Source organism: Pipistrellus hanaki (assembly GCF_964339955.1).
Source record: "Pipistrellus hanaki genome assembly, chromosome: 2".
NCBI classification, from domain to species: Eukaryota; Metazoa; Chordata; class Mammalia; order Chiroptera; family Vespertilionidae; genus Pipistrellus; species Pipistrellus hanaki.
Genome location: NC_140504.1, coordinates 121,049,589 through 121,069,176, shown reverse-complemented (window position 1 = coordinate 121,069,176; position 19,588 = coordinate 121,049,589). Strand labels below are relative to the sequence as shown.

General features: G+C 41.6%; 1 protein-coding gene across 2 annotated transcripts in view; it reads left to right on the top strand.

The window, feature by feature from the left end:
• Positions 1-19,588, top strand: part of ADTRP (androgen dependent TFPI regulating protein) — an 87,010-nt gene that overhangs the window by 50,431 nt on the left and 16,991 nt on the right. For both annotated transcript variants that reach the window (XM_084872763.1, XM_084872762.1), the window contains exon 4: positions 13,369-13,484. In XM_084872763.1, the coding sequence (XP_084728889.1) occupies positions 13,369-13,484 (116 nt within the window). The remainder of the gene's footprint in view (positions 1-13,368; positions 13,485-19,588) is intronic.

The following is a 19,588-nucleotide window of genomic DNA, read 5'->3' as shown; positions in this document are numbered from 1 at the left end:
TCCTGGAACCAATCCCCCATGGACACTAGGGGACAACTTAGTTATTGGGGAATCAAAAATTATATGTGAACTTTTGTCTATGGGATATGAAGGGAGGTGTTGTGTCCCTAAACCCATGTTGCTTGAGGGCCAACTGTAAATAGGAAAATAGTCCTCTTCCATAATATTCTGCACTTTTAAAAAATGACCAGCTTAAAAATGACCTCTTTAGACTGGCCTTCCCTGACTACCTTACTTAATGTCTCTCCACTTTTCTTTTGAAACATAGATTCCTGTTTGTGTCCTTCATAGCATATGCCATGATTGGTATATAAGTCATTTTTTACTTGTTTATATAACATATTGCTGATTAAACTATAGGCCTACAAGGGCAGGGACCATATTTTTTTTGCCATTTAATCCCCAGCACCTAATGCAGACTGGCATGGGGTAGGCACTTACTGAAGACTACTGTGTATAAGAATGAATGAAGTTTTTATCTCTTAACTCTGGTAGTTTTTCTATGTCCTTGACTGACACCAGAGTTCCTCATTAGGGGTAGAGTGGGATGTGCTGGGGCCAGGGAACATTGAAGGTAAAGAGAAAGCCTTTAGCAGCCCTACCTCTAAAATCTGTGGCTGACAGTATATGCTTTGATATTTTGATGTGCTCTTTTGTATAGAAAGTTAGAGGAAATTTCAGGGAGAGTGTTGGTATCTTGAAATATCTATGGGGCTTTTAGTTGTTACATTAAAAACATGATATATTAGTGACTGATTTATGTTGAAAAAGAAGCAGAGTCATGGTGATACCATTGCAAATAGCTAGTTATTAATGGTAAGAAAGGAGCAAAGATAGAAGACTAGGCATTATAGGCATGTCACTTGGGCAGCTTCACCAGGAAACTGCCCAGGGAACCACTGGCCTACTCCCTGAAAAACTCTGAGAGAAGGGATCCAACAATGGGAAAATAGATGTACGCCCAGATAAAGTTGGGGTGACATGGGTGTTAGTCATACCTGGGAACGAAGATCATTGGGTAGAATGGACATGGTCACTGTAAGCACACAAAAATTTGGGAACACTTAATCCCCTAAACAAAAGAGTTCTCTTGGCTCTCTTATGCTCTTGGCTTGCTCTAGGTTTCCTTGCATTTGCCCATGTTTCCCTGCAGAGCCCACATGCAATGGACTGATGGATTGAGGAAACACAAATTAAGCTGGCCTGGTGCTAGATTGGGCTATGCAGACATAGAACAGAAACTTAATACTGGTTCTGAATTTAGCTCTACTAAAGAACCAGCTATACTTCTTCTATGGAAGGACAAAGGGAAATAGAACTTTGAAAACTCCTCCATGCGAGAGACTCAGAAAATTCTTTTTCTCGGTATATCACAAGAAGTCTACCCCCACTAACAACTGTGGATACAAGACTCTCTCCCCTCTGTTAGCATTAGTAGTGGCATGTATTTTGTTAAAGAAGAGGTGATGTTTGTTTTGATTTGTACTATGGCTCAAGGATGAAAGCTCTTTGGCAGAACTATTTTCAGGCTCACACTTGCCTATGTGACCACCATTCTTAGATCTTAATTAGGCAACCGGGTACTCACTTAACCAAAGAGAGTTCTAAAAAGCCACCGAATCAAGAAAGAAGGGTGGCAAAGGCTGCAATGAAGAAGGAATGAAGACATCACCTCAGAGATAACTCGATGAAAGAAAGGTGGCCAAAGGAGATTCAGTTAAAAACAGTTTCTTTCTATCTCTGTGAACTGTGTGAAAGGCCAGTTATCCCCATTCTCTTCATTGCTGGGCTAGCATTGGCTCTGAGAGAGATACTTGATAATATCCAACCGAGGATTCCTATTGATGGCAAAGAGGCTTGTGATGGGGTACATTAAGTATATGTATGTAAAAAGTGAACCCAGGAATGTGGAACTCCATCAGTATTCTTTGGTGGCTGTCATAGAAACTAACATTTTAACAGTAAAATAGTAATCAAGAGTCTTCTTATGAGGACAGAATAAAAAACTCATATAGGCAGGGAGGGGTTTCATTTCCCTTAATAGGGACAGATTTTACCAGTGAAAATTCAGATTTGAAAGCTGAAAACAAAACAAAACCTTTGTGCTTTCCCTACTTTTTTCCCTCTCTCCCCCCTCACCCCTCCTCCCTGAGTTTGGAAACTAAAAAGTGCATCATTTCAAAGAGGTATTCCAGAGAGCCCACCTAGCATGAATTGGTTGGTAATAAAGCATGTGTGTTTTCGGTGTCTCTGAAAACACATCCAGGAACTCATAAGAGCCACATTATTGTGGTGAGAAGGAATTTTTTGACCTTTCAAAAAAATTTGTTTTGTTTTTCTTAAGAAGACCACAATAAGGAAGTGAGACAAATTTCTTGGCAATGGGAAGATTGTCTTAATGCCACAGGCTTGCATTTCCTGAAGTGTAGAGGGCTCTGAGCAAGCCAACTTATCATCGACTTGTCCTGCATGTAGGTTCCTCACTTCACACTTACAAACTTGTCCAGATTTCCACCCACCCTTAGGTTTTGTGGAACAGATGGCAATGGTAGCCATGGAGACATATCCATGTTAACCTCTTAGCTTCAAGGGGCTCTATGACCCAAGTCCAAGAATACTAGGAACAGGGCTTTGAAATCCAAAGATGCAGAGAACTGGATGAGAAATATGTATGACACCCTAGAAGGAAGAACAAGCAATGTGGGACACAAAAAACAAACTCCTGTATACTCACTACAGTATGCTTATCTCTAAAACGGAGCTGGGGGGTTTGTACTTATGTCTTCATATGAACTCGTGCTTGGGTGGGGTCCCTTGGGGTAGCCTGTGGAAATCGGGCCCCAGTTTCCACCTCAGCCTTGCAGCCTCACTGCTTCACCTGGCACCCCGCCATGGCATGGTGCTGCCCCCTCACCTGTTCCACCATCCTGCCTGTGGGGCAATTGATTGGGGCCAAGTCCCTCACGCGGCTCCCTTAATGCCTGGGAGCCCAGCGGCAGCCCTGCTCTCCACCGCCTCCCCTAATCGCCACCTGTGGGGCAATTGGCGGGGCTATCAGGCTCCCACTCACACACGCCTTGGCCTGGTGCCGCCCGCTCACCTGCTCCACCATCCTGCCATGGTCCCACTCTTGTCAGGGCCCACTAGGGCTGGCAGTGCCTCCACTGCCACCCGCTGCCAATCCTGAGTCATCGATGCTGCCCCCTGGTGGTCAGCACACATCATAGCCAGCGGTCAAACTCCTGGTTGGACAATTTGCACATTGGGCTTTTACTATATAGGATGTCTTTCCTTGACATTTGCTTATGTTTTTCTCAAAATATTCTCTTTCCTTCTTTACCTTACTGCCAGATTTTATAACCACTCCTTGTCAATTATATTTGCAACATGTTCTTCCTTTGCCTATCACTTAAATGAGAAATTCTCAATTGGAATTGATTTTGCTCTCCAGGGGTCACTTGACAATATCTGGAGACAGTTTTGATTGTCACACCTGAGGGTGAGTGGGTGCTTCTGGCATCTAGTAAGTAGAAGCTAAGGATGCTCTAAACATCCTACAATGCACAGGTGGCTCCCACAACAAAGAATTATCTATTCTACAACATCAGTAGTGTGGAAGTTGAGAAACTCTGACTTAACTATTGCTGTTCCACAGTGTTTACTCTAAGATTCTTTGTTCTTAATCCATACACTCTCTTAGGGTCCTCTCATCTACTGCCATGAAAAAGAAAGTCATATCTATACTCTGTTTGCTCCCAAATCTCTATCTTCTGCTAAATTTATCTTCTGAATGCCAAACTCATATCTACTATCCTACTTTGCATCTTCAGTTTTATAGCCTACAGATAACATTTGGTTTTATTTATTCCAGAAAAAAAAAAGGGTTCATAATTGAAAAACTAATCTGTAATATATAGTGATCTATTTTTAATAAAGGGGAAATTACAATTAACTTTTATTTTGAAAGAACAAATCACAACTTAGTGACACTCTATGAGATAATAAAACAGAGTTTTAGATGTCACAAAAGCTGGTAAGGAAAAACCCCTAAGTCTTTTCTGTCAGAGAGATTTTACCTTGTGAGTGAGAGAAGTTGGTCTTTGCATTAAACAAGACCTTGTTCTTTCATTGTGGACTCCCAAGTGCTCAACCCAGCCACCTGTTGTCTATCACTTCCAGAGCCTCCATTATAATTCTTTAAAACTAGACTAGTCCTAGTTCTGTAAGGCTACACATAAGTTCAAATTCAATATTTTTTGAGTTCTAGGACCATATCTTACATTCCTTTTAATTGCCTGGAGAGCTGAAACTTAACTGCTTCTCATGAGATATGTGATGGATATTGAAGGGGGGCATTTTCCAAGCAAACCTTCTCTTTTTCCTTTACATCTAGGTCTCTCTTTCAGCCATCTCCTCCTCTAGTGTTAAGACTCACATGGTGAGCTCATGTGTCCCTCATATAGCCTGACATATAGACTAACTCTGAATCAACCAATTATTTGCATTTGGGAAACTCACCAGCGAGCACCTGTCACTTGAGCACAGCAGTGGGTGAGTCCCTGTAGGAACTCCCTGGTGGGTCAGCAAGGAAAAGCTGGAGGCAGAAAGGAGAAAGGGTGGAAACTGGGTCCATCGTGGGATCATCATGTGGGGAGTTTGGAACTTTGCCCCAGAGCTTATGCTTACAGGATGCTTTCCTAAAATACTGTTATCTCCCAGGGAAACCAGCTGTCTACACATTCTGAGTCCTTTATTCACATTGTGGTAAGATATTTGAGAGGAAGGGATGATGCCCTGAGAGATGATGTCTCTAAAGCAAGAACAGATTTCCAAGCTTCCCAAACTTTCTCTTTCTTGAAAAGAACAGTCTTCGTCCTCCAACGTGGAGCAGCTTTCTAAAGAGCTGTCCATCTGTCTATGTCTTAAAAACAAGTCTCCATGTATGCTATGTGCAGCCAGGCATTGAAGCACAGAGGAAAGGCAAATGACAGATTAATACAGAGGAGGGATATAAGTAGATATCGAGTAAAACCTGGGGGTTTTCCACCTGGCCAATTTCAGAATAGAGGACCAGAGGTCAGTGGGTCCCAAGATTAACAAAGAACAGCCTTTACTGGCTATATATCTCCCAGCTTCTGCAGAGTTGTTGACTCCTGGATGGTGACACCCCTTCAGAGTCTGCAATTTAGTTGCCATAACATGGATACCCGAGGGGTATTCCCAGGAGCCACATTTTCTGGCAAGTTTTTGTGATTCATAACACCCATTTTCCAGAATGTTAGAAGAAGAAATCTATAGCCATGACAAAGGGTAAATATGACCAGCCTGAAGTGGGACTGACTCTGTGACCCTGCTACTATGGACACAGCTGATGCATGGCTGCCCATGCCATTTGAATTTGGACTGCAGCTGTTGTGTCCTCATACCAGGACACTGGATTATCTTCTCCATCTATGCAGAAGAGCTCTCTCTCTTCTTCCTCTTGTTCCCATTCTATTGTTTCATTGATTCATTCACTAATGCTATAGATATTAAGTGGCCAGGGTAGGTTAAGCACCATGCTAGGCACTGGAGATGAAATGGTGATAGCCCCAAGCTTCTTTAAATTGTTTCCATTTAAAGTTTGTCCAATACTAGGTGAATGCAGTTATGTAATGCTGTGAGGGGGATGAGCACAGAGAGGTCCAGCCATGCCAGGAAAGGGCACCTGCTGGATGTTTCAGATTCTGTCCCAGAGTCAGTGATATGTATGCTTATCCCTGTAAAGTGAGAAGAAAGTGGTGAAGGGTGAGAAAGGAGAGGGATGTTTCTATGTATCAGTGGTGAGAGAGGGTACCATGAATGGAGTGCAGAGTAATCAGGAGGTAAGGGTGGGGTGAAGCCTGTAGGTGGGGTGTGGGCATGAAAGTAATACAGGACAGTTTACTAGTTCACTAGGGGCTCTATAAACCATATTAAATGCTTAATTCTACTTTGCAACATAAAGTTTAAAATGAAGAAAATCAGTCAAAGGGCATTTATAAATCTGAGTTGGGAGGATGTCCTGAAAAGTAAAGGAGAACTTTTACCTCAAAGTATAATTTAATTCAGAATAGAAGAAAAATTACATGAACTCCACAGGGTAAAAAATAAAACTGAATATAATTAAGCACTGCAGAGTCTAATGCAGAGCAAAGGAGCTGTGGGAAGAACAGTAGAGTGAGCATCTCATACGAAGGAAGACAGGATGTAATGTGTGTATAATGTGGATACAACATGGGCCTTAGAGGTCACTGAAAGTTCTGGGCACTCAGCTCCAAGAGGCAGGATGGTTTCTTTCATGAGAATCTTTATCTGCAGTAAAAGGTTGTGAACATTACCACAGACTCTCTGTGTTCCTCTAAGCATTCAACAGCATCATCAACAGTGTGTAATATCTACACTCCCAGCTCTACATACAATAAAATAATGGCTATTGTCTGACTCACAAATGGGACAAACACAAATAAAAACACTTGTGAAGAAAATAGTCTTTCTCAAGTCCATCTACTGCTCTGATCATTAGAAGGCAACATAATTATACATATTATCTCCCATTCAATAGATTGTGTTTTATTTTGTCTTGAGATTTTATAGATTGTGGAACCAAGACCTCTGTGCTTGCTATGGGGACACAGTTGAGAGCACTGCCTACCATGACTTGATGTCCCTAAATTAAATAAAAATACAGTGATAGAAATTTATTTGAGACTTAATTAGGGGCAAGCAAAATGAATTTCTCTTACAAAAAAATAACTGTGTACATTCCATCTTTCTCTTTTGCTTGGGCTGTTGGGAAAGGTATTGCTAAATTTGAATCTCAATAATAGTGGACCAGAAGGTCTCTGGTTGGTGTATTTGTGTTTCAGTGCTCTCCTGGGTCTTGATTTTCTTAAGTATCTTTTCATGTTAGTGTATGTGCTTTTTATTGTAAGGCGTCTCAAAGCTGGGGTGGATGGGAGAGAAGAATTAAAGAACTAATGGGTGAAAAAAAGAAATTCTAGGGAAGGAAATAGAATAAAACACAAGGATTAAGGAGAAAATTGGTTTGAGTTGAAAGGAGGGAGTCTCAAGATACTGTGGAAACTGAGAGAGAGATGGGACTAGAAAAGGAGTATTGGCAGGGGACAGAGGCAACAGGGAGCCATAGAAGGTTTTAGAACAGGGAGTAGCAACATGAAATTTGCTTTAGGAGGTTGGTCAAATTGCAATGTTGAGTCTGTACCAAAATAGGGGAAACCTAGGGAGGTGGTGCTGGGAAGATTAAAGAATAGAGAGTTATAAGAAGAATTTGAAGGAGAAAGCAAACCACATTCAGATATAAGAAGTAACAGAATGAGTTAGTGATTATAAAAGGTATCTAAGGCTGTTATTATTGCCAATGAGTTAAATTAGAGAAAGGGAAAGGGAGAGAGAGATAGAAACATCAATGATGAGAGAGAATGATCGGCTGCCTCTTGCACACCCCCTACTGGGGATTGGGCTCACAACCCAGACATGTGCCCTTGAGCAGAATGGAACCCAGGACCCTTCAGTCCTCAGGCCGATGCTCTCTCCACTGATCCAAATCAACTAAGACAAGAGAAGGATATTGATGCTTTGTAGAGGGAGGGAGAGAGAGGAGGAGAGCAGGAAGAAGCAGATATACTAATACTCATGATTGTAGAGTCCTAAGATCCCAGATCTTTCTTTTGTCTTATACTTACCTGAATAGAATCTAAATGGCCACTTCCTCACCAAGCCATCAAAGCCAACCAGCTTCACAGTAGAAGAATGCTGCTTTGAGATGTTGGCCAGGGACAACAGTATAGGAAGTAAAACATCACTTAGAAACCCGTCTTCGGAAATTCTGAAAGTTATCATTTAACCACCTGTTCAATCCACACACAAGTTCATAAATAAGGCATGCTTTTCTTCCGTGGCCCAATGGAGCACTTACTTCTCTTTCCAGGTCAGTAAAGACTATTTGTATTTCTTTCAATATTTTATTATAAAAAAAAAAAGTCAAACATTAAGCAGAGTTTAAAGAATTTTACAAGGAACACCTATATTACCCACCACTTAGGTTCTACTATTACTAGTTCACAGTGTTTTACTAGTTCACAGCATTTGCTCTAGCACATATAGTATGCATCCATCTATCAACTCATTTTGTTTTGGTGCATTTTGGAGTAAACTGCAAACATTAATACTCCTCTGCAGTAAATTAAATTATTGGTTTTTAACGTCTGTTTTGAATATTTAGCAAGCTGAGCTGTGTCAGCTACCTACGTCGACTATAGAGGTCAAGAGAAGTCTGTGGCTCTTTCTGTGGTTGGTTTATCTGCCCAATCCCTCCTCCCAGGCATTTGAACATTGATTCTTTAATTATAGTGGTGCCAGGCTATGCACTTGAATTCCTAAAAAGTGGAAAAGGGAATTTTTACAAATCCAATTATCTTCTGAACTCTAGCATTTGAGACAAAAAAAAAAGAAAAAGAAAAAGAAAAAGATCCCTGCAGATAGTGTAAGAGAGAGAGAGAGAGAGAGAGAGAGAGAGAGAGAGAGAGAGGAGTTCTTCCCTAGAGATATAAGCAATTTAGCTTATATTTACATTTCAGGGTTGCCAAATGTCAGATTGAAAGCAAAATTGCACCTTTAACAACACAGGAACTGTGGAGAATATAGGTGGTTAGAAGCAGAAACTACAGTAAGAGAAGGTGCTAAGGAGTGAGGTAAAAGTTTTTAGCTGGCAAATGGATGGTATTATAAAAACCAGAGATTGTGTTACAAGAATTTACAAAACAACTATTACTGCAGGTAGTTTTTAGGCTAAGGAACATGATCCACAGTATAATGACATGCCTAGTAAAATAGCATTCCAATTAGGTTAGTTTTGCCTTCATTTTCATGTCTGTTGTATTTACGTTTAAGTTTTAATTGATGTTTTGATCATGTATTTGACCCTGAGGAGATTGTGAAGGCTTTCATTTTTAAAATAAATTAAAAAGTGACATATTTAATATACACTAAGTGAAAATATCCTCCTTAACATACCCAGAAATGAGATTTTGTTGGTTCAATAAAACTTGATTTAAAACTTGCTACCCATGAGCACCATAAACCAAAGATATTATTCTAGAGACTTGGGGAAAGGACATCAAATTGGGAAGAGGCAATGGAAGAATTAATTCTCAGATCCAACTGTTGCCTGAACAGGGAAAGGAAGAAGACAGGTGCAAACATGAAGTGGGCAACATGCAAGTTCATTAGAAACAGCAATGAGTGAGAAAGTCTCTCAATGACCAGTCCCAGAAGATAGAAGCTGTTTTGTTTATCTTAGTCAACAAAACCCAACAGCTAGTTCAATAAGAAAATGAAATGAGGAAAGAGACAGAGATCATATTTTATTTATGTATGTATTTTTTAAAATATATTTTATTCATTTTTTACAAAGAGGAAGAGAGAGGGATAGTTAGAAACATCAATGAGAGAGAATCATTGATCAGCTGCTTCTTGCACACCCCCTACTGGGGATGTGCCTGCAACCAAGGTACATGCCTTTGACCAGAATTGAACCTGGGACCTTTCAGTCTGCAGGCCAATGCTCTATCCACTGAGCCAAACCGGTTTTGGCTAGAAATCATATTTTAAGTGTCACCTGATTTTAAAGTGTGGAGGCTCCCTGAATTTCTCTCACTGCAGAAAATTAAGTGCTCTTGTTCCCCCAAGAATCTTACAGGCAAGGGTGTGACCATCCTAGCCTATTGCCTCAGTACTTGGAGCCTGTATGACAATGAGGAACTGTCGGCTCCATGGGTTCTCTCAGTGATTAAGCCTGGCCTCTTGCACAAGAAGCAGGCAAATGCATCCTATTGTTAGTTTAGCTTCATATACAGGGAAGCTTTTGTAGCAGCTACTTATCTACTGGTATGAATTGAGTCAAAGTAAGTGCTCATTATTTTCCATGTTGCTACTCATGTAACCTTGTAAGTATTTTCTATGGGTTGGTAAATTTTAGTACTTATCCACAAAGCTATTTTGCAACCAGGGACTCTAAATGGCAATTATTATACTAATGCTTAAATCAATATTTCATGCCTATAGTTCTGTCTCTAATATATCCAAATGGAAGCAGGCATTACACCAAGGACGGGAGAAAAGACATATTTTAGTAAAAAAAAAAAAAAAAAAAAAAGGATGGGAAAAGAACAACACTGTCCTTTGAACCGATGCTTTTAAAATTAGATATTTAAAGAAAAATCTACCAGAATGATGGCTTACTTGACAAGCAAAGATAGCTTCCTCCATCCTCTCTGTTTACACACACTATTATTTCAGCCCATGGTGTTTTGTTTACTTTGGTAAGAAATATTTTACCCCCTCTGAGATAATTAATTTTTGTCAGCTTCACTGTTTATAAGGGAAACTGAGAAACTGTTAATTGAAATACAAAATGAGTCACTGTTTTCAGCAAATTTTTGGCAGCATTCTAATTTGTGTCAATCCCAGCCTAATTATTAGCTTCTTTTGGAAGTAGAAAGCATATTTGATTTTGCTCTTACTGAATTATTTCTTCCTCTTTAAAAAAATATGCTGCCTGACAAAGGTTATGTAATTTATATCAACATGAGGTGACATACCAGTACATTTGAAATACCACAAGGTTTAGTGCGTCATGCTTGGCTCTGCACAGTAGCTAAATATTTAGAAAGCCTACAGAATGTGGTCTTTCTCCTCCCCTCATTTCTACCCCCTCATTTCTACACCCAGCCCAGTCAAAAACTGTGGTTCTTTTAAAGACCTTTTAGTAGATATTAAGCCACAGTATATGGCCCATCACTAATGACATCACTGAAGTAAACTTCCCAGAGTCATCAGGGAGAATTCACTTGGAAATTCAATTGAATGTCACTTGTAAAGGGCAGGCCCCTCGAAGAGGTGACCAGTCATGCATCTCTCAGTTATCTGTTGTGAAAACATTAATCACTGGGAACTCATTTTCTCCTAATGCAGACACACTGCATTGTTTCACAGGAATTCTTTTCCAAATGATCATTAATGTAGAGAGCGGAAGCTGCTGCCAGTGAACAGTGCTAATAAAATCTATCAGATCAATGGCCGGTATAATGGGACTGTTAATGGTTGCTAGCAGGAGTTGGATCTTTCCTGGATGCAGTAGAATGAAGGCAGGTGGAGAGGCAGTGGCTTTGCTGGAAGGACAGCCCCATCTCTCACCTCCTGAGGTGGCCTCTGGGGGAAAAAAGCGGCATATCCCTCACAGCACATCCAGGGCTCTGAGGTTGGGAGCACAGGCACCAGCTGAGGGCTGAGGAGAGAGTCATGGGGTGACTGTGGGGATGGCTCTGCTACCACAGCCTCCTCCTACGGGTCAGGGTGCATCTGGGTACTGGGGGGTGCTGTGGGCATCCTAGAACTTTGCCTCTCCTGCTCCACATTGGGTCGGCAATGAGAGAAGAACAATATCACAGTAAGTCTCCTGGGCCAAGGGGCCAGCCCTTTACATGCACTTATCTCAGTCCTCAGGGCAGCGCCCCTAACGCATGTGCATTAGTTATTACCCCATTTCACAACCAAGGAAGCGGAAGTTCAGAAACTAGTCCAGGGCCAGATTCAAAAGTCGTGCCTCTAAATATCATGTTCCTTTACTGGAGGGAGAGACACAGAAGCTGTAGCCTAAAATCAGACCAAAACAGGAGGCAAGGTGCGACAGTGCACCTGGCAGTCTTTCCATTTGCATATCCAACCAGCCAGGAGGTTCAGGACCAGCTTGGGACAGATTATATAAAAGCAATGGTTTGCACCAAAGACTGTTTCTCTAGGCTTTGCTACTAAAATGTAGGCACCCAGGGCCTTAAAGAGGCCTAACTGCTCTGAGCCACCCAACAGCAGCCTTGACTGGGGGTTCCCAGGAGGCCCTCTCTGCTCAGTAACACCCTGTGCTTAAGACTCATTCCAACACTTGTCTTGTTTCCCATTATCTAAAGGTCTTTTGTAAAATTTATTATTATGTTTTTAACACTGTTTAAGTCTATATAATGGCTTGTCTCATGGAGGAGAGAGCACTGGAATAGGTTAGACTTTGTTGCTATCGCAAGCTCAAATTGTGTCATCTAAAGATTTTGATCCGACTGTACCTTAGGTCAAGTAAGGCAAGAGGAAGCTACTGCCTCCTGGGGCTGCCTCTGAGCAAAAGCATAATGGGATGGACAGCATAGCTGGGCCTGGGAGCATGGTCATGCGGGCACTGTGGCATTCCTAAGCCCCAGGGACTACTGTAACCAAGGTGCTGACATAGTTGCCTTGGGACTCTGGAATGGGAATGGGATGGAGTTTGCAGGAAAAGGCTATGGATGCAAGAGGGATGAAAGAGGAATGACAAAAATGCAAAAACTGTAAAATGCTAACACTATCAGACATTCCTAATAAACACAGAGTATGGCATAAGGGCAAAATTTAATTCCCAGATCAGCTCCCACAACTAAGATGCGAGTAGGCCTCTGTAGTATTTCCACGTGAAAACATCACTATTACTAAAGGCTTATTTCCTTGATTGTTTTAAAAACATGTTAAGGGTTTGAAAGATGTGAGAGAAGACAGATTGTTATGAAGAAGAGGGTTAAGCAGGGAAGGAGTGGGGAGGGCATAGAGGGTTTTGGAGGGACTCTCTCACATACCCCACAACACCTACCCCATCAACAGGAAGCTTACATGGTGCCAAGTGCGATGGGGATGCAGAGATGGGCTAAGATGTGTTTTCTGGCCCTCAAGATCTTACAAATACACATCACAAGTGCTAGACTGCATGGCATAGGATATAAGCATAGTTAGATTGGGTGAGAGCAATTAGCAAAAGGAAAATTCAGAGACAGCATCATGGAAAATTGCATTGGCTGTGAGAACACAGAAGAATGTGAATACAGGGAGAAAAGACACATTTAACACAGTTGAGGAATGAGTGGAAGTGTGAAGGTTGGAGCAAGCATGCTGGGTACAAAGAAGAATGAAGGAAACATCCTTGTTTCAGTGGAAGAGTGAGTGTGTGTGCACACATGTGTGTGAGTGTGTGTGTACATGTATGCATGTGTATTAGGAGAGGGAAGCAGCAGGCAATAAGCAGGACAAGATTGGGCAACAGAACATTAAAAAGAATGTTGGTAGCCAGACAAAGGAGTTTGGATCCGTATGATAAGCAAGAGAGAGCCACTGGAAGTCCTTGGAGCATGATCTCAGCCCAGTTTTGGAAAGTTTCCTCTGGTAGTTATGGAAAAAGTAATCTGAAGGGGGAAGAGAGAATTAAGAGACTAGGAAGCCACGGCACTGACATGACTGCCATCTTTTATCCTGCAGCACACGTTCATACTCCCCTTTTCCCTGGTTGAAGTCATCCTCAGGCCACACAGCTATCCAATGAAGAAGAAAGGACTCAGCTTGTTGGCTGCTGCGAGTCTTGCTTACATTAGCAGGTAAGAATTGCAGAGAGAAAACCAACTTAAGCTTGTCATTCAAACCTCTGAGGAATATTCCAGAAGCATACTGTTCTGTAAGACTGCCTTTATATTGAGTTAATGGGGATTTAGCCATCTTTAAGTTTTCAAGTAAAAAGAATTTTGATTGTTTTTGATACTTGCGGACACATTCCAGCAAAAGAATACACAGCTGGTACAACACACATATACACACGCAGCAAGTCATGAGTTCTTCTCTCCCTTCACGAAGAATTAATCATTGCAAAGCTACTACATATGTTACTTTTCCCAATAAAATGTTGATCTTTGGTTCCACTTGCAATTAAGTGTTTGAACAGCTGAATGATCCAAGGCATCTAAATATATTCCTTCTAAAGAGGCATGTGACAGTTTAGCATGCTAGGTGTGTTCCATTCCTGTTGCCTGCATCATTATGGGTTTATTTGCATCAACATCTGGCACTAGAGCTCCTAGAGGGCATTTGGGCAATTGCCCAGGGGCTTGCAGAACAGCCTCGCTGGAGTCATGTAAGCTCATTTAAGCAGCTGCCCTAGATTTTATCATTCAACCACCTGGCAACACTAATTCTCAGAAACACTGCCCAGTGATCTGTAATCAAGGGAAAGTGCTTGGTCTTCCACCCAGTGAGTGGAAACCCCTTTCCATTTTAGAGCCTTCTCATCCACTCCATGCTTTTGCTTTACTGAAAGAGGCATGCCAAGCATAGTGCCTGCATATCAGAAGCTAATTATGATGTTCCCTCTCTAGTCTAGACTCACATATACTATTCATATCTGACAAGCTGGGTAATCCCCCAATACCTAGGGAAAAGTTTAATGGAACACCGTGCTCTGCCAGAAACAAAAGCCAGAAAGAAAACACATTCCACAGGGGCTTGGGCTCTCAGTGCCTGCTCCATGGGCTTCACGAGCCTTTGTCTTAGAGCAAGTTACCTTCGTGCCAGAACTCAGATGATGGTTCCTTCCTTGTCTTTCTTTCCCTTTTGTGAAGCCTGCTCCTCCCACCTTCATACCCTCTTTCCCCGAGTGCTCAAACTCTTTCTTGCTTCTCCTGTTTTAAAGAAAGTATTTAGTCAATTTACCCCAAGATTCCAGTGATTTACACTGTCCTCCAGCCTGGGGCCTTTGCATTTTAACAAAGGTCATTTTAGAGAATATTGCTTAAGTTGGGGACCTACTGGTAGCTGATGTTGGGAGCCCTGTGCTGGGACAGGTTCTTCTCAGGCCCTAAAAAAGAAAATTGTATTAGAGCTCATTGATATCAACCAATAGCATGAGAATGTAGAGTAACAGGATATATTCCATGTAGTTGCCAAATCTGCCTTGAAAGGAATAAACCCCTAAAGACAGAATACTTGGAACCCAGGATGAGGTAAAAGTATATATCCATAATGATATGTCTGTTGTATGTGTTGGGAAGAAGGAGGGCAGTAGCTGGTTGATTATATACATGCATTTCTATACTCTGCTTTCTTTGGTTTGTTTGCTTTGGCTTGGTGGACTTTAATCTTATTTACTCTTTCTTGCCAAGTATAACTTCTGCAGTTCATATATAAGATAGTACTTTTGATCTATTAATTTTTTCTACCTAAGAAATTGGAAGTTGATCACTAATACTCAGATCTGACTCTTGTTATTTTCCTCCTCAGAAACCAAGAACACACAAGAGCACCATGGCTTAGCTACCATTTGGGGGGAAATTTCAGTGGTCATAAAAGATGAGAAACAGTAGTCAAGAGGGCTTGGCTTGTTGGTGCCTGGCATGTGTTCTGACAATGCAGGGAACTGGGTGGTTGGGGAGAAGAGGTGCAACAAGATGGGGGTCAAGTGTGAGTACCTCACAGGTCTATTCAGTTGTTCACTGTGCTGAGTTACCAAGGACACAGGAATGTACAAGATACCATGCTGCCTCTCAGGGATTTCTGGGAGAGAAGAAAGTACACACACAGTGGGAAGACAGGATGATGAGACTGTGATAGGGGCAAGCACAGGGCATTGTGGGATGCTGAGGACTGTCTTCTTAAGAAAAGAATGTGTAAGCTGAGGCCCAAAGAATGAGTAGGAATAAGTCAAAAGAGGCATAGGAAAGACCTTTAGGCAGAGGGATCAGCATCTGTGAAGGGCTGAAGGGAGCTGAGGGTGTGGCTGAATTGCAGGACAGGGTAAAACTAGATCATGAATTCACATCAATGAGTTTGGACTTAAACCAGAGGGATTTTCTGTGGAAAACGTTTTAACCAGAGGAATGAAATGATGTGGCTTATGTAAGAAAGATGGTTAAAAAGTTGATTTTGGCTGGAGTGTGAAAATTAAAGAGAAAAACACGGGGAGACCAGTTGGTAGTATTTGTGAGACTTAGTAGTAGCCAGTTGATGACAATATCAATCAATTTCAAATATAATTAGAGAAGGTGGGCAGGATAAGGAGACTTAGAGACCACCTAGCATTGGAGACCTGAACTCTCAGTGGGTTCAATGACATGCCCAAGGTCATAGGGGCAAGGGAATTCAAAGCTGGAACTTAAATGCAGGTCTATTTTAAAATCCAGTTTTCTTTCCACTCTATTCACATGGCCATGTATTTGTTCAGCTCACTGCATGTGCAAAACATATTCCACTAAGTGCTGCAAAAAAGCTTAACATGGGTATGCAAAAAAGCTTAACATGGTCCCTACTGTCTAAAAGCTTTCATGATGTAGTGTCCAGCACTGTGCTTGTGATGGAAAAGTGATGTAATGGAGCAAGTGGGAGGAAGCACCAGCAGAAATGTGACTGGGTGCACCCAGTGATTTGGGTTTTGGATCTCCTTATTAACAAAGCAGTAAGTCAGCATTTGGTCCATCAGGCCCCTTTATTTCTAAATCAAATGCACCTGTATGTGGCCATGTTGTGCTGCACCACTGACTGAAGCTTCCCTATTTCTATTCATTCCTCAGTTAAGGGAGTTCAGACTCTTTGCTGCCTACTGTCTCCACCCTTATGCAATGCTCAGAGGCCCATGAACCTTCAAAGCCACAGGTGGCCATCAACAAGCTCCACAAACTGTGGATATCCATGGAGATGTTTTGGGGAAGTGGCTGTGGGTCAGCTGTTAGGCGTGCCTGTTTGGATGGTCAAATAGGGAAACGGTATAGCAGAAATGAGGTCAGGAATATGGGCCCGGGCCAGACAGAGCGTGAGAAACAAACACGAGTCAGAAAAATGACAATAATTCTGAGCCAGGGAAGCATTTCACTGCAGAAATCACATCACAATGACCTAAAAATAATTGCCGAGACCGTGGGGACTGCCTTACATGTGGAACTTGCTTTTTGTTATTTTTCAGATTGCAAAATTGGAGGCTGGCCCCTAAGTGGAAAAATAAAGCTTTGCAAAGTAGTAATAACTGCAAATCTTTCATTTCCTTTGGAAAGCATTAGTCACCTATAAATGTGGTAGCTCACTCACTCCTCCTTTCTCTCTCACCTCAGAATACCTCACCTAGCTCTCTCTGCGGCCATGGCGAGGAAGAGGGAAATAGAAATGTTCCTACTGCTGGCTCTTATTCATTCTCTTTTTGAACAAATATTTCTCCTAACACAAGGCTGGTCTTGCTGGGAAAAGCAACATTATATAAGGCTAACCCAGCCTGTAGGGGATTTGTAGTTAATAAGGGGAGATGAGCTGTGCACTCAAATTATAAGACACACAATGGGAAGTGATAAAATGTCAGAACAAATACAAGGAGCCAGAGAAACCTGGATGAGGATGTGGTTGTGTCTTGCTGGCCAGTGTGGAAAAGGTGCGCATTGGGTGTGGGCAATAAAGGATTGGTTGGATTGGAGCTTCAAAAAATGAGAGAAAGTAGACAACACAGCATAGTCCCAAGGCCAAAGGCGAACAGGTCACAGAACAATGGTCAGCAATTTGCTCTTACTGAAAGAAACTGATAGGAAATCACACTGGAACTGCCCTATTAAGAGGCTTGTGGATAGCAGGCTAAAAGAGGAGGCATAGTTTAGACAATGTGAGATTTGATTGTCAGTGTTGTTTATTTCTATGACATGGAGGTGGGAGTGAGAAGTATTAGTGACATGGCAAGAGAATTATGCTTTCAAAAGGTATCTTGACAAGAATGGTTAAGACATGGGAAGCAAAATAGAATAAAACAATAAACAAATAAAAGTTATCTTGAATATTCTTTCCATCTAGTTTAATCACATTGTTTTATTCTTTATCCATGGTTTTTTAATAGTCCCAATGTCATTCCAGGTCCAAGTGCTCAGAGCACCTACCTCTATGGAGTTCTAATAATCCAATGAGTGCTCACACATGCCTTTGTGGTTCATAGTCCTGAAAACTGCTCTCCTACACAGACTATAGAGCCATAACACCTAGTGTTCTGGGCCCAACATCACCTGGCTCTGCTTTAGGGTTAGCATTCCACCCCCATTGCTAACAATGCCACACCACCATTGCCCCTATGATGGTAGAAATAGAACTGTGTTGCTGACCACTGCCACAGCCACAGCTAGCCTGGAGGATATCACCACCTTGATTTTGGTAGACCAGAAATCTGCTTATGCCATAAGTATTTGTGCTAGTGTGCAAGGTATTGCATGCACAGTGTGACTGTTGCACAGATATGCAGCCATAAGTCAGCCTTGGGGAAGATATTTGCAAAGTCACTTCTCAATAACAGTTTGTATGAGATGAGAGAGATGATTTCCTTTCTCCTATACTGTGCTTACTGAGGTGAAGACCACAGCTAAGCTGCCAGGGCACCTGGCAGGTTTAATAGTCCTCTAAGTTAATGCAGCCATTTACACATACACACTTATAAATACTGACATCATATCCCCAGAATCCCTTAAAAACTGCCAGAGGGCTGGGCTAAGCTGAGTTCCAGGGTCAGCCACCTCGCCATATTTGGCATGACCATACTCTTCTACTCCGACTAGTGCATTGTGTGAATTCTCTCCCAGAGCCAGTTACCTGAAATATGACCTCCTGGGGCCATCTAGATACTGCATAGTTTTATAACCTCAAATTTTCATGGGGATCAGAATCTTAGCCCCATTTTTCCAAAGGACTCCTTAGTTCTCTTGTAAATTAATATATGAAAGTAAATATAAAAATGCCACACAGCTTCTCTTGTTATCAATGTTGGGGCCCAGGCTAGCCAGCATGGATATTGAAGAGGGGTGAGAGTGAAGGTCTGGGAGAGGAAATGGCTATCTATGTTCCTCATCCTTCCTGTCCAAAATCAGTTCCTGCTCACCCAAAATGCCTGTTACAGAAATTGGAAATAAGAACAACCTGAAGAGGGATACAGCTGTACAATCAGTAATGAGGGATATACCTAAGATTCATTGTTTGAAGTAACAGAAGGTTCTATAGATTGATTGGCAAGTAGCAGGCAAATGCAAATGAAAATATCAAGGATAATTCTCAGAATTTTCAGCCAGCAGCTTGGAAAGATAGTGCTTCCATTAATAGATGTAGAGAAGTTAGGAAAGAAATAGTTTTGGGTATAAGTAAAAACTCAGTTTAAAATCCCATATCTAAGCCTCATTTCAAAAGATTCTGATTAAATTGGTTCAGATATGTCATGGGCATCAGAATCTTAAAGCTCCCAAGGCAATTTAATCATCAGTCAAGGCTGAGAACCACCTACTCAGAGAAACTTCCATTTGGTTAATCAAACCTGGCTGAAGAGATTTGGATTTTAACCTTCCTGGTGAGATGAGATTGCTGGAGTAGTGAGAGGAGTGGGAGAAGGGAGATGGAGGAGGGAAGAGAAAGAGAGAGAGAGAAAGGAAGGGGAGAAACATGGGAAGAGAATGCTAGGGAAATGTCCTCATCTAAGGGACAGGATGTGTAAGGGAGCAGCAAAGTAGCAAAGAATAATCAGATGGTAGAAAATCAGGAATGTATAAGAACCTCATGCTCCCTGAAGGGAAGAGAAAGCTTCAAGCCAGAAGGGAATGTTCCAGGGAGAGATTGCTAACAGTTTTAAATGCCATAAAGAGGTTGCCATCCCAACTTTTACTATTGCCAGCACTTTCTTTTTTTTAATATATATTTTTATTGATTTCAGAGA